We start from the raw sequence: 16,462 nt of genomic DNA, 5'->3' as shown, positions 1-16,462 counted from the left end.
TCTTCCTCAGTCTCTAGTCAACAAAACACAAGCTCCCTCTTCTGTAGTACAAAGCTGTTCCCTGGGCAGGACCACATTCCCCGGCTTCCCTTTATATGGGCGTAGTCACAGGGCTGTTCTCCCTGTGGGATGATAGCACCAGTGATGTGAGTCACTTCAAGCCAGGGCTTTTAAGAAGCAGTTGTGCTTTCTCCACATTTTCTTTCCTTTCTCTGGCTGAATGCTGAGGGCGCTGAGTCTCTAAAGGAGGCTAAAGCCATGATCAGCCAGGACCACCCACAGAAGACAATACACCTCTTGTGTTAAGCACTGAAATGTCTGTTGTTACAGTTAGTGAAGAAAAACGCTGTAATACTCAACATACATGTTGTATATTCGCTGCCTTTCACATTTAACTAACTTCCACTTAATGTGGACATTTTCCCAATCCTAAAACAAAACAACCCTATGAAAACAGATTGTTTATATTGCTGAAAGCCGTCTGTTTGTTAAACCCATCAGTTTTTTCCTTGACAACTGGCTACTGTTGCTCTTTTCTCCATTTACTGTACACTCAGATGAATTTTAATTTAAAGCCTCACTATAACTACACTTCAAATGGGCCAAAATTTAAAGCCATTCCTGCTCCATATATGTAGTTCAAGGGCTGATGTGGCATTGAGACATTAGCTCATTCCATCCAATGACTATGTTACAGACGCAGAAATTTAAAAGTGGATTGAAATAGCCCCTCTTCACTTCTTTATTGTATATAAAGGCCAACAAAGCATGAGAAGAATAACTTTCACTTAACCTTGAAACGCTGTACTATCCCCAAAACCAGAACTTCGCAAAACAATAGAACCTTGACAACCCCAAGAGCTGCATCTTGACACCATCACAGATTCAAAAACATGTCAGTTATGCCACAATGCATGCTCCCGTAACATGTATTGTTTCACACATGACTGGCAAAATGGGAACGACAATAGTATAATGGGGAAATAGTTTTGGTCTGTAAGTGATTCTTCCCAGCATGTTAATGTTTTGAAGCTATCAAGGGCAAGATTTTTCACAAATAAGAAAGACTTAGGAAAAAACAAGAATAAGAAAACCGGTGAGAATCTTACCAAAATATCCTTTTGTACAAGCAGTGGTGGCCAGTTTAGTGTCTTCCATATTCCTTATCCTTTCCTCTACCTAGTGATGCTGTGGGCACACATGAAGACTAAACCCTGGACCACAGCTTCAATTTTGGTGAAAATGGCCTCCAGTAGAAGCTAATACCTACAAGAATCTACATATCAAAGAAGGAAAAACATGTCCCAGGATAAAATAAGGCCTTGAACCATCTGGATATGAAACTGAGTGCAAATGTCCCCGATACTACAATATTTGGATTGTCCTTGTTTTGTTAGTGTTCTGGTTACAAAGTCACATGGTTTTAAGTAGTCTAGCCTTAATCCTATTTTTCCCACGGCCCTGTTGTTTTCATTGTGTGATTTTACAGAATGAGAGGTTTTCAGGAATATCACATTATGGTAGATATGATTATACCACGAATTGAGAGAGTGAACTGCAGATGCCAAACAAATAGACAGAATGACACATTCCAATCTCACAGGGCCCTAATCAAAATCTTGTAACATGCCTGACAAATGCCATCTCGTTTAATCCTAGACTGCATCTTGAAAACTACCTAAAAATTATGTGGTCCCTATCAAATAGTGGAAACCACAAATACGGTCCACAAATGCTATAAACATGTTGTAATTCTCTATTTTTCCAAATTTACAATGTAATTGCTTTTAACCTCAGCTTCGTCTTGATAACTTTTGTTTAATTTGTGAACAGAGTAAAAAGTCCTTCATGTAGTTTCTCTTTTCTTCCAACCCCAAACGCGCCATCACGCACTAGGTCTAAGCAAAGCCACCTGAGGTTGCTTAAATTTTGAATACATAATTTCTCTACTGGAATGCATATCTTTTCCTTCAGAGAAAGCTTTAATGAAAACTGCCTTACAGAAGGCAAAATGGCAGCATCCTAAACATACAGGGCTATTAATAACTACTATTTAGTTTACTACTCAAAAGCTGTGTTCCTTATAACCAAGCAAAATGACAGATTTGGAGTTCTGTTCATTTTTATCCAGAATCACAGAGGATCCAACCCAGTGTACGGTGTGCCTGCCCATACATCCTGTGTCCCTCTCTGCCAGCTGTTTTCTCTCCTAGAGGTTCTGACCTTGAGCTTCCGAGTTACAAGGAGCCTGGGTTTTCTCACCACTGCCACATTTGAGCTCCATTGCTAGATGGAGCTCAAAGGATGTTATTTTGGTGTATGTAGATTTTAGGGGTCCCTGTTGATCCACTGTACTAAATAACTTACAGCAGGGAAGAGTAAAGACTGTAAAACCCCTTCCCAACCCCTCCCCTAGCTATTCCTCCCCGTGAATCCATCAAGCAAAATGTAGTTAGGTCATTTTCCTTCTCTGCTTCCTTCATTCCTGTCTCTAATGACACCTATTTAATACCTATTAGGACACTTCTCCCCTTTCATTCACCAGTTTCTTTTTAGGAATCCTATCCTTGGCACCAATTTTAACAAATATAACATTTCTGAAAATTTGAGACATGAAATTCACTCTGCACTGAATATCAATTTTCCCAACATAATGAAATGCCTCTAACCTGGCACTTTTAGAGCACCAACAGTGATCATTTGTGTTAATAATGACCTTGAAGTACTTCAAACTTCCAAAGAAGCTTCTGAATCAAAAGAATATTCAATTATATGCTGTACAGTTTTAATGTAAAATGCCTTTACAGTATTCTAAACCTTATGTATAACCCACACGCCATAGTATATGGCAAATATAGCTACCATTTGATTAATACACACTTTCACCAACCATTCCAGCTAAGAGTAAGGTCCAATCAGAGACTGTTTCCATTAAAACTGGTGTTCCATTAAAATCATCATCAGAGCTTCCTTTATTCTTTCCACCCTCTATATCTGATACGACTAGTGCTCAAGTTCACACACACAAAACAATATTCCCAAGTGATTCTAATATAAACTCCTTCTCCCGGAGAACTACCGCTGTAAATATTGGTAGAAATCAGCCTATAGAAATGTGGTTCTCATCCCTGTCTGTGCACTGCTCGGGGATCTTTCTGAAAACACAGGCTTTTTAAAATAGATTCTAAGGCCCATCCCAGACCTACTGGATCATAATCTCTTATGGTAGAACCCAAATATCTGACTCCCCAGGTGACCCCAAAGCACAGTCAAGTTTGAAAACAACTGCTTTATAACCTTAAGGAAAGAGCTACTACTCTTGGTATTTCCAACAGGTAAACAGAGAATCAACATATGGGTGCATCTTGTCTGCAGAGTTTAATACACTAGAGTTGAAATCAGGTCTCAAAGAACCTCAGCGTGTACAAGAAGAGGCCCCAGTGGTTCAAGAATATCATTCCTCCACTTTCAATAAGCCAAAACAGCGAAGTCCCAAAGTAAAGCAAAGTAATTAGTGAGAAGAGGCTCCGGATCCTTACAAGAGATATAGAAAACTGCATATATTTTGCCGTCAGTGAGATCTGGCTTCAAAACTTTCCTCCACCAGCTACCAGTGACTTATCAGATTACTTAATCTCTCTAAACCCATTTCTTCATCTGAAAATGGGCACCAAAAAAACTTACAAAAATTTAAACGAGATGTTTGTAAAAAAAAGAATTTCTAATATAGTTTCCTTTCCACCTTAGTAATTTCTATGCATCCTCCACTCTCCTTTGAGTCATACACTCTAACCTTATATTAGCCCTTATATCAGGTTATTGCTGTTACATACAGAGAACACATGAGACATATTTCAAATTTGTTCCTCCAAAACTAACATGAAGTTTAAACTCTGTCTACTGACAACCAGCTGAAAACCCACCAGTGCCTAGATTCATAGTAACTTCTTCAGGATGGATTTTTTTTTTCTTTAACTCTCAGTTCCTGATTCCAGTACAGCAATGGCTCTCCAACTTTAGAGACCTAAGAACGACTAGGGAGCTTGTTTAAAATACAAGTCCCACCTCCTACCAGCAATTCATAATTGATTCAGGCAAGGATTCTCAATGGCCACTAAAACTATTAGGTAAAAGGTTGTCGGGAAATAGGCCTTGACACCTTGCCAAAAGTCTTACTCCACAAGTGACTTACTGACTGCAAAGGGGAAAATGTACCTTTATACAGAAGAATGTGGCAGTCAGAACCCTAACCAAGAGATAAAACTTAGCATCACGAACAGTGAGATGAATCAGGTTATAATGTGATATGATGCAAATATGAAGTGGAAAGCAGTACTTCTGACAACAGTACGTAGTCTGAATATAATCAAGCCCCTAGAAGCACCTTCAAGTTTACCCGAAATACAGAGGGCAGATCAAACTTGGAGGAAACAATTAGGCAATCCAAAATACGGAACATACAAGAGAAGTGGCCCAGACTCTGCAAAAGTTAACACCATGAAGAAAAGAAAAATTTAAGAATTGTTCTAGCATTAAAGAAACATAAAAGCAATGCTGATTAAGCCATTTTGATTAAGCCGTGTTGGGAGGGAGAAAACCTATAAAAGACATTGTTGACGACAAATGAGCAAATCTGAACGTGAAACAACTATTAGATGATTTTCTTGAATTATGGAATAATTATGGGATTACCATTAATTTTCTAAGATGGGATCATAGTATTATAGCTATGTAGAATCAGTCTAATTATTTAGTATTTGAGGCAAAGTATGGAGAGGTGCAACGTCATGATACATGTTAAACACACATAAAGCTATCTATGTTAACTACAGAATCCAAGTAGTTGGTACTGGGTGTTCAATATACTCCTCTATTTCCCTGTACGCTTAAAAGTTTCCATAATAGAGAGTAAAAATACACATTCCCTGGTCCAACTCCCTGAGGTTCTGATTCTTTAAGCCCATAGTAGACCCACAAATCTGCATTCTCATAAGCCCCAGGCCTATCCTAATACAAGAGGTTCTCTGACCACTCTAAGAAACACAGCCAAAGAGAGAAAGCAGAAAGTGTCTGCTGTCTGGAAGGGCCTGGGTTCCTAACTTCCTGCCAGCTCTATTTTATCACCAGGCTTTCCAAGCCATGAATTTGGTGTCTTCCTCACCTCTGCCGTCTTTCTTCATGTGTACAGTATGTTTAAGACAGAATGAAAAAGTGGACATAATGGTAAAAGAGAAACTTTCTACTTCATGTACCTATGATTCTTTGAGAACATCTGGCCAGGGTAAACAATAACTATCAACTCTTCCTCCCTTCCCAGGGTGCTGTGAAGAAAACTGATATGTTTACCTTTCTGTGAACTGAATATTCAAATTTCTTCCTAGAAATGATTGACGGACGTATAATCCATGCTCTGTATATTAATGACCAATATAAAACAGAAATAGCTTTCTCACAATTAAAAGAAAAAAGACCAAAATATTGCATACAAAACAAAAGTTATTTTTAAAACCACTTGTTTGATATTTCAGGATAAAAGCAATATACACGTAAAGACCCTTTTTGTTAGCAATATACAAAATACCTTAGGATACTGTCATTTGTTTTAAAGTATATTAAAATACAGTAATGCAATATACCAAGATCTACCCACATTAGACATACAGAAAAAAACCTAAAGCTGAATTTTATGTACAAATGTGTTCTTGTCATAGTAATATTCACTGAATCCTTCAAGCAAATCACGTTTTTTCCCCAAATTCAACTTAAACCAAAAAAGTACCTATACCTTAATCTAATAAAATACAAAACACAAAAAAACTCACTTAGAATCATTTCCTAAAACAGCTCACAACTGATAAGAAAGCTATCATTAAAAAAAAATTTTACAAACATTAACTTTTCAAAGTTAGAGAATACATATAAAACGATAAATTGCAGTAGGAGACTTTGAGGTTCCTCCCCAATTAGAAATTAATCTAGGTAAACGACTCAGAAAAACCTCGAAAATATATGTTAGATATATGCATTGCTTTAGCTTAACCTGACAGTAAAAAATTTTAAACACAGGATTATAAAAGGACACCTTAACGTAATTTTAGGTGAAACTGCAAGTTCCCAAAAGTAACTAATAAACCAGGATACCAAGTTTTTCAGAAAGTCTTATCTGCTATAAATTTTGACATCAGCTACCAATATATACATAATGCCTCTATAGGTAGCAAAGTGATTACAAGTGATGAAAATTTTTTAAATTAATAAGTCAAAATAGTACATGATAGGACTTCAAAGCAGTTCCTGAGAAATCCACATTTTTAAATATTTTAATTGTTCAAACTAGAGTCTGAAATTCCTTGTTTAAAACTTCAGAGTGCTAATACCTATAGCATAATATCGACTTTCTAAAATTGAGGGACCTGAAAGATCAATCAGTTTAACTCCTTATTTGATAAATATGAGGAAATGGAGGCCAGAGATTTTTCTGAACTTGCAGAATGATAAACCTGATTTCTTAACTCTGATGTTCCCTTTATACTATCGCTGTGCCCTGTGGTGTTTTTGTTTTTGTTTTGTTTTGTTTTGTTTTTTTGAGTATCTCCAGTAGTGGTAAATAGTGGATTGTCTTTCGGCAAAAAACAAAAGTCAGTGAACTTTTTAAATGAGGCTATATTTTCATGATTTAAAAAAATTAATTCTTTGAAATTCACAATTTCTGACTGGGAACTAGGTAAACAGAGTATCACAAGGAGTAAAGTTTTAACCACAATCTTGTTTGCACAAAGCATACTGTAAATCAAACCAACCCATGATGAAAATAGCAACAATTGAGACAGTTTATTTCTTTTTGCATCCCACCTAATCTTTCCAACTCTCCAGAATTTATCCATTACACACTGCTAACTAATTGGCCTTAGGGATGAAGTTTGTAAAAGCAAAGCAAATGATGTTAAAAGGCAGAAATGAACTGTTCATGATTTCTGACATGTGCCTACTAGGTTTCCGGAATGCTAGCCTTCTGCAACACAAATTTAGTGTTTCGCTTCTAGATCATCCTGGAAATACTATCCTTCAGCACTGTTTGCAATTTTACTCAAAGTGTGCCATTTTTTCATCACCTTCCCTCGAAAATTCACCATAGATGTCAAGTTTTTACTGTTTCTGTTCACTCAAAGATGAGAAATAATCTTCGGAGATGCTTTCTTCATACTCGCTCTCCTTTAGGTAAGCAGCTCGTTGCCTAAATATAACTCTTCTACCCTCACAACTCATCATGTATTTCCACGATTTTTCAGGTAGGGGGAGGAGGAAGGGAGTAACTAGATGAGACTTTATGTTGTTAAATTTATCCCTTTTCTCCTTGATGGTGTCAAAGCATCTTGCCCACTTCACGATTATAAAATTATTATCCTACATTTTCTTCTAGTGCTTTTACAATTTAATATTTCATGTTTACACTTTTAATGCTTTTAGAATTTTTGTTTATGTAAGGTAGAGAGCTATTTTTCCCCCAACTGCGTAGTCAATTGCCTCAGTATCTTTTGATAAATAATCTTTTTTTCCTTCACTGATTAGGAATGCCACCTTTACTACCTACTAAATTCCCACAAACCTGTCAATTTCTCTTTACTCTGCTTCAACACCTATTTGCTTAATTCCTCTGCCAGTGGCACATTGATCTAATTACTGACACTACAGCACATTCACTTCTTGACAGAGGAACATTTTTCTTTTGAATTTTGAAAGGTTTTTTTGACTACTCAAACACATTACTTTTCTCCAATCATTTTTCCTCAAGTTTCCCCTCAAAAAAATCCCACTGAGTTTCTTTTGAACCAGAATTCCATTAAACATATGGACCAAAATGGGAAAAAAAAAAAAAGATTTTTACAATATAGAGATTCTCATCCAGTAATAAGCCGATACTATATAAAGTCTCCTACACACACGGACACACACACACAAATACACATATACAATCTTTTATCGTGACTAGGGTTGGTATTCTGGCCCCACGAGTGAATTTTCTTATTTGAAAGGTAACATTTCCATTCCTAAATCACAACACCTTAGAGCTAGAGGGACATTACAGATCACTTAGTGCAACACCTCTTGTAATCGCGTTGTTTACCTCAAGCCTACTTAAGAGAATCATTTCAAAATTAATTTCCCTTGTACATGCAACACAATCATAAACCTGCTATTTGAATCACATAAAAGGCAGATAAGTGAGCTACATTTATTGAAGAATGCTTTGAATCTAGGAATCCTTTTAGAATAAGATCCATACTTAGGCTCAAAGAAAAAAACACAGAGTACTATAAGTGCATACACTTGGGACAGCCCCAACTACTGTATTTAGACACTCATGTTTCCAAGGTAAAGTTGTTTTGTTATGGTGTTGTCCAGGAACCAAGCTTCACAATACCAAAGCATTCCATTCCCGACTGTTCCATCCTATTTATTAAGAACATAAGCCCAATAACAATCTCGAAATGGAATAAGCCTGAAACCCAATTCTGAAAGTGCTTCTCAAGCCTGGCTGCCCATCTGATCACCTGTGGAGCTTCTAAAAATAAGACTGCTTGGGTCCCACCCTGGGATTCTTCCTCAGCGGGTCCAGCAATGCTCAGGCATTTTTTAAGCTGTAGGAGGTTCTATTCTCAGCCAGAGTTAAGAATCGCTATTCTGAAATATTCAGTAAGAACAAAGCCCCATAATTTTCCAAGTATCCCTATACTGAGGGATGGTGGGGGGAGATAAGTTAAAAAAGCATCTTCACCAGCCCAGCAACATTTGCTGCTGATTAGAGAGTTGTATCCCTATATTACATCAAAGTCTTGAAATGGAAAAAATGCTAAAACAAAGCTTTAGATTGTTTACAGACTGATGACCCCATTACAGCAGGTGAAACACCGCTTCCTTCCTCTCACTTGAAGGCAACCCTCTCCATCACCTCATCTCCCAAGATAAAGAACAGCTGACGTTCACTTTAAACATGGCAGACAAAATTCAGGTTTTAATCTTAATTAAAAGTTTTAAATCTTTGAAACATACCCATAAAAATAAATAAAGAGGGAGATTAATGATTCGGCTGCAACATCACAACATTACATGAAATTTTAGTCAAAGAACTTGCTTCTTGACTGCAGTGAACTGCCAAGCCAACACACTAAGCACCCCCTAAAAGTAGCACAGAAGCAAAGAAAAGCAGATACACTGAAGGAAAAAATTTACACACAAAAATGCAATATGCAAACCTGTTTCTAAGCTCTAACCCTCCAAGGAAAGGATCTCACTTTCTAATAACAACACATTGTACTAAATTGAAGCCTGGTGAGACCCCTATTCCTGGTATGAGTGACTCATAGACCCGCTATCCCTGGGAAAAGCACCTGAAAAACAGAGCACATAAAGGTAGACGGTAAGTTCCCCATTAAGTAATTAATTAGGGAAGGTAAAGCATCCATTAAACAGACCTTAATCACACAGTAGTGCTCTGCAAAACAAGGTTCATGAAACCAAATCATCCTACAGGCAACTATTCTTCCACGCTCCAACTCTGGCCCAGCCAAAAATATTTTCTTACATTCTGTGAAGTCATTTGGTGAAAGAGATGTCAAGTATTTTCCATCTTGATAGCAAAGGCAACATGCATAGAAATTTACCACCTTAATGTCAAGAGAAACTAATTTTTCTTAAATAAGCACTGTGCTTTTGTTCACATGAGTCAAATAATTTTACATTAAAAAAAAAGCATATGAAGAGACACGCTTCATGGTTTAATGCAATCAGTTTTGACAACATACTTCACCAATATCTTTTCTTAGAAATGTGGCCCAAATCAAATTCTTAGACCCTAACCTTTATGTCACATGACCACATGAAATAAAATTTAAGTAGCAAATATGATTAAGGGAACAAACTGTAACCCCAAAAGATCTGCAGAAAAAACTGAGATGATGTATGTTTATACACACTGACAAGTTTGCCAAGAGATTAAAACTAGAAAAGAATAAATACCTTTCTCCGAAGCTTTTACTTATGAATGATTTCCATGCAAGCCACATGCCTAGCAGGTATTAAAGAGCAGACTCTGCTCCTGGAGTATTTCAAGTAAAACAAGCTTACTGAAAAAAAATAAAATCCTTCCTCAGTAAATATTTCTTTTGAAGTATAGTACGTTGGAATAAACAGATGAATTAGCATGCCTTTTAATACCTTAACTTCATAAAATATTTAGACATATATTCTAATCTTGAAAAAGGACCAAAAACTTTAGACATAGTAATATCACAGGCATCTTTTCAAAAATAAAAATATATATATATATATTTACCACTACAGACTCTGAAAGTTCAATAAAAATCTGGAAAAATAATACACTACCCTGTTTCAAACAATCATAAAAGCTAAATTCCTATTTTAAATATACTTTTCAGTTTGTCCACAACCGGGACTTCTACTACTTTACCAAATTCAATTAAGGTTTAGGTCAATAGTGGGGCATTACTCTGCCTAAAAAATTTGTGAAACAGAACTCCAATTTCAGTATGTCCCAAAAGCTTACTGCTAATAAATATCTAGGATGGATTACATTAGAAACAATTCTCTCAGGAATTTTAACCTGACACCAAGGTTTTGATTGCCCACATCTCCACGCCTAACATGGAGAGATAGGTGACTTTCAGGTACAAGCCTACTTATTAATTAGATGCTGTTCAATTTTACTACTATTTCAAAATCTCTCCCCATACTTTTTGTCCCTCTCCCCTTCATACCGTTGCATCTTACCAACCTGCAAGAAACCAAAAAAAGGTATCCCCTATGTTAAACGCACTATCTTTGATTCAGTATGGACTGGGGAGTTTTTAGATTTAGATTTCAAATTCAAAACATATGTCAAAATTTTCCTTGACCCCATATTAGGCTCATAATCGCTAAAAGTTAATCAATCATCTTTGTTTCTATTTTATTCCTTCTCTTCTTACAAACCTATCAGCAGGAAATAAATTATCTTCAGACAAACAGAGCTAGGGAAAAAAGTTGCTTGGTTCGATCTAGGAACACCAGTAAACAACCCTGCGAGGACCAGAAAAATCAAGAACCACTCTCATGTCCCCTATCCTGAATTTGCATGTAAATTCTGCAGGACAAAGTTCTTGCTCTTTCGTGATGCGACTTAATTCCTCCCCATGCTTTCTGAAATGTTTTTATTTAAAATTCTGAACAGAGACCTAGACAAACAATTCAAAACACACTGAACTTTATTTCAGTTAACCTGAGTACATACCAGTAAACTGAAATTCTGAGCACCTAATATCTCCTACTAGGAATAGGTACCTGAGCAGTGTAGGCAAAATGTCTTCTCACAGAAGCAACGTACCTGAGGAGCTCGGTATAATTTCTCTTCAGTAAGATTTTTTTTCTTGCAAACGCTCTCACCCACAACTCACTGTTTGCAGAATACACTCAAGCCGATTTAAGTTGGAGGGCACAGATTTACCAACGTTTTAATGGAATCATTTCCTTAGTTTAGCAAGTTAAGCTATTTTTTAAAAAAAAATCTGCAAGTGGTTTTTGAGGGATTCACCTGGCACATGGGAAATTTACAAGAAGGGAAAGAGCCCCAGGGCTAAGCTTGGGGCTTGTGTAAACGTAAATCACCTGCGCACTGGCCTGGCTACCAAAAACAACGTTCCACCAGAAGAGATGTCCAGGTGGCTAAGTGATTTTCGGAGGTTGAGAGTTAAAAACAAACGCTCACACCTATCACATATTATACAATTTTACCTGTCACTAAGAAAAGGGCACGTCTAATCCAGCAAAAAAGTCATTTTTCCTTCAAGGAGAGCAGCGCTTTGGAGTCCTTTGCAGGGGATGGGGGTCGCAGGAAGGGGGGAGGGGGCGTGGAATAACGGAGCACTGAAAGGAGAGGCAGCCAGGGGGGTTGCACAGAGCCCCACACCGGCCACTGCGGAGAGAAGACGGGGAAAGAGGGGAAGGTGTCTCACCGGGGCACAAAACCGAGTGCAAACCGGCTGGAAGAAGGAAGGTTCCCCCAGGAGGCGAGCTAGGGTGCAGATAAAAAGCGCTAGCGCCTGGTTACCTTGGGATACAGGGGCAAGGGACCACGGGAATATAGAGATCTACAGAGACAGAGAAAAGGCAGGATGAGGCAGGGTCTCCGCTAAGTGCGAACCAGGGATGAAGACATACAGCGGGACTTGGGCCTCCCCGGGCCAAAAGGCGTGGCCAGGGATCCAGACCGCACGATGGTCTTTTTGAGACGCCAGGGGAAGTGCGTGGCAAAGCCCTCCTTCAAGACCCCGTGCCAGGCCTGTCCGAGGGGCCCACCTGCGGGGCCCCTCGAGGGCGGAGCGCACTCCGGAGGGCTCCGGCCTCGCCCGCGGGGCCCTCTGCAGGGCCAGCTGGCCAGGCCCCCGCCCCCGCCCCCACCCCCGCAGTGCTCTTACCTCCACACCTGCCCCATCTGCAGCAGGTGGATGACCGACAGCCAGATCCACACGGAGAGGCGGCAGAGGCGCTGCGCCCCCGGCGTGGCCGGGACCCCCGCGCCATGGCCGTAGACGGCCCCCATCATGGGGGGGCCCCGGCTGCTGAGCCCCTCCACGGCGCCCAGCCCGCCGCCCGTGTAGTCCTGCACGAACCAGCGGAAGCTCAGGCTCTGCACCAACAGGGACGGCACCAGCACGAAGGAGAGGGTCAGCCCGAAGTAGACGTAGTCCCCCTTGCGGTAGTAGTCGAGGGCAAGCCACAGGTCGGTGCCCACGTCCCCGAAGAAGACTAGCAGCGCCAGCACGATCCACAGGCAGTCGAGCCACGGCCGCTCCACCTGCGGCGGCTGCGGCCGCTCGGCCGAGGGCGTCGGGGGGTGGCGGCCGGCGGCCGCGGGCGGCTGCAGCGGCTGGTCCCCCCCGTCGGCGGCGGCGGCGCTGCGGCGCGGCTTCTTGCCCAGGAGGGAGCGCAGGCAGGCGGAGCGGCAGCCCCAGTAGCACGAGGAAGTGTTGCAGCAGTGGCAGATGTGCAGCGAGCTGCTCTCGCCGGGCTCGCTGCCGTCGCCGCCGCCGCCGCAGCCGCCTCCCCCGGGCTCCCCGTCCTCCTCGCCGCCGCTGCCCACCGCCTCGTCCAGGTTGTGCAGCTGGGCGAAGCCCACCCCCACGCCACCGCCATCGGATTTCGCCGCCATCTTGACTCTCTTCCCAGCTCCGGAGGTTGGGGGGGGAGGGACGGGGGGGGGAAGAAGGCAGGGAAAGGGGGGGGAAACGAATGGAGAGGAAGGGGGGCGGGGAGGAAGCGGGGGAGCAGACGAACGAGGGGGGAGTGGGCCAGGGAACCCCCTCCGCTTCCGGGTAGTTGGCGTCACTTCCGGGCGAGCCCCCCAATCGCACGGCGCCCGCAGCTCCCCAGCCCTACCCTCCCGGCCAAGATGGCCGCCCTCCTGTGCCTCAGCTGCTGGGCGGGGGACCGGGGGGTTCACCCCGCCAGGGCTCCCCTTCCCCTCTTCCGTTGACCCCGAAACCCATCAGGTTGACCCCTCGGCGTTTCTGAATCCCGCTGGGCCGAGTGAGGCGGTCCAAAGTGATCCCTGGAGGGGGCAGTGCCAGACGTTTTGGGGTCCCCTTCCTCAGCGTCGTAGCTCACAGCTTTCCTCCTGGAGAAACGCCCCCTAACACCCTCCCGGCTGCTGGCGGAGGGGCGGGACCTGTGAGGGAAGGGGCGGAGCTAGTGCAAAGCAGGTGATTACGTGTCACTTCCGGGAGATAGGATGACCTCATTGTGTAGTTAGACGCCCCCCCCATCAAAATGGCTGTCTCTCACCTCTTTGGCTGTTTCTTTTCCTTTTTTGATTTTTTCTTTTAAATTTGTCTCCTTTTCTTATTTTGAGGGTCTTTAGAAATTGTATAAGTCAGTTTAGATTCCCATACACACTGATTCTCACTTCTATTTAGACAACTCCCTGCTCTTTTACCTCTGTTGACCCCCTGATTTTCTTGTCACTGATAACTTTACCATCTTTTGCAATAAAGTTTTCACCATTCCCTTGAGAAAAGTGCAGGCAAAAATCCAGTGATAACCAGCCTGATCGGGTCTTGAAAATTACAGCGAAGACTGAATTGGCATATTGTGACCTTGAGTGTATTTTCTTCACGATTAAAATGTATTTCTACCAACTTTTTTTTTAAGTATGCAGTTTTTCAATTCTGTGACCTTAACTTGGAAAATTCAGAACTAGCCAGGGTTTAAGCTGTGTCAGTTACTTCTTCAAGCTTTTGGATGTGTGAAAATTGCCTTTTAGAATTTTTTTGGTGCTAAGGATCTGTCAGTAAACATGGCTTTAAATAAGTGAAAATGTTATCAATGTGCTATATCATTAAAATAGGTGCAGGGTACACTACTTAACTAACAGTTTACAAAAGTGAAGCAGCACTGAATGGATTTGAATTACAATGATCTTCTAGTGAAAGTATATTTGAAGCCAGATAGAGAAAGCTACATGGTCACAATTGTTACTGATCAGGTGAATGGAACATTTTGGAGTTAAAAGAAAAAATTTTCTAACCCTGAATTTTCTCATTGACCTCTCTGGATTTTTGTGCTCATTTTTCTGATTCTGTCTACTTCTTCCTTCAGTAAAACCTTCTAATCATGCCAATAATTTTCCTTCCAATAGGACAAATTAGGTAATATTTGTATGGCATTGAGGTTTCGGGGAAGAAAGATGCCTTTGAAATTTTCAGTATCATTATTTTGAGATATATAATATTTAACACTATAGCTCCTAGTTAAATTTTGGGGGTGGCAGGGCAAGGTGAGGATTCCACATTTTGGTACACAACGTTTCATGGGTATTTATGCCAAGCTAAAACCTGTAAAGACGTTTACAGAAAGTACTCAAAGAGAGTTTTTACCTTTGCCATTTGAGGGGGGAGGGGGGGAAGAAATAATCCAAAATCTACTTTTGGAAACATGTCACATAAGGGTATCCTTTTACTTCACACTATAATTTAAGCCTCCTTGTTCCTATGGGCGTAAAACTTATAGCCAGCAGGTAAGGATTACTCTGCATTTAGATGAGATACTACTTCTTTCTTTACTGAATTTGAGTTAATAACACCTTTAAAAGATGGCATAGGTGTAGAGTAGGACTGCCCAGGTTTGGATCCCAGTTCCACTAAAACATGAATAAAGTGAACAAGATAGTTAACCTCTTTAAATCCCAGTTTCCTCCATTATATAAATGGGAATATAACAGTGACTTCTTTGAAAAGTTGTTCGGCAGGGCTTCCCTGGTGGCACAGTGGTTAAGAATCTGCCTGCCAATGTAGGGGACACGGGTTCGAGCCCTGGTCCGGGAAGATCCCACATGCCGCAGAGCAACTAAGCTTGTGCACCACGACTACTGAGCCTGCACTCTGGAACCTGTGAGCCACAACTCCTGAGCCCGCGTGCCACAACTCCTGAAGCCCGTGTGCCTAGAGCCCATGCTCCGCAACAAGAGAAGCCACCACAGTAAGAAGCTTGCCACCACAACAGAAAGTAGCCCCTGCTCACCGCAACTAGAGAAATCCCGCTAGCAGCAACGAACACCCAATGCAGCCAAAAATAAATAAATAAAACAAATAAATTTATTTTTAAAAAAAGTTGTTGGACAGATTAAAGATCATAGTCTATTCAAAGCTCTCAACACAATGCCTGATAGGTAGTAAGCACTGGATTAATAATAACTATTATTACTATACTATTATTGCTATGTTCACATATGCCAACATATAGTTACTTAAATTCTATCATCCAGTAGATTTGGTATCTCTAATAAATGAAAGCATTTTCAAATAATTCTAGGAAATAGATGCAATTAATTTTTTTTAATACATTTTCTCTATTTGAGCCTGTGAGCCTGTGAAATGAGATAAAAAAGCCAGCAGCAATGACATATTTACAATTTTCTGTTTGTGCCCTGAAGGAACGTAATCTACTAGTGAAATTAGCTAAGTAAACTACAGTCACTATATAACACGGACAAATGAGGCTAAGTCAAAAGGGTTTATCACAATTGAAGTTTAAAGTACATATATAAGATTCACAGACTGTCAAGTGATTTCAACTTTACATTTGCTGTTTCAGAAATTTTACCATTCTGCCTTCTATGGAAGGGATACTTTGTAGAACCCAGGAGTTTCTAAAATTGAAATCAATGATAATAAACCTCTCATGAAGACTCATTGAAAGGTTAACATAAATTTGGACTGTGCTATGAATGGTCCTTTTTTTTTTTAACCTAGAATTTTGGGGCAATTAGATGTCCAAGCCAGTGCAGCATTTAGCACAGTCCTGAACACATAGTGAGCACTCTATAAATATTGGTTAAATGAGTGAATTAATTAATTTTTCATGTAACTGAAATTTACCCTTTGAAGTGACTTTCATTGCATTACTTTACATT

General features: G+C 40.6%; 1 protein-coding gene across 1 annotated transcript in view; it reads right to left on the bottom strand.

Annotated features, from left to right (window-relative positions):
* The window catches only part of XKR6 (XK related 6), a 270,228-nt gene extending 257,017 nt beyond the window's left edge, over positions 1–13,211 (bottom strand). Inside the window, exon 1 of the mRNA XM_065879599.1 lies at positions 12,471–13,211. Within this exon, the coding sequence (XP_065735671.1) occupies positions 12,471–13,204 (734 nt within the window). The 5' untranslated portion in view covers positions 13,205–13,211. The remainder of the gene's footprint in view (positions 1–12,470) is intronic.
* Positions 13,212–16,462: the final 3,251 nt, after the last annotated feature.

The sequence above is a fragment of the Phocoena phocoena genome, chromosome 6 (genome assembly GCF_963924675.1).
Source record: "Phocoena phocoena chromosome 6, mPhoPho1.1, whole genome shotgun sequence".
In the NCBI taxonomy this organism is placed as follows: domain Eukaryota; kingdom Metazoa; phylum Chordata; class Mammalia; order Artiodactyla; family Phocoenidae; genus Phocoena; species Phocoena phocoena.
This window is presented reverse-complemented; position numbering and strand designations above follow the sequence as displayed.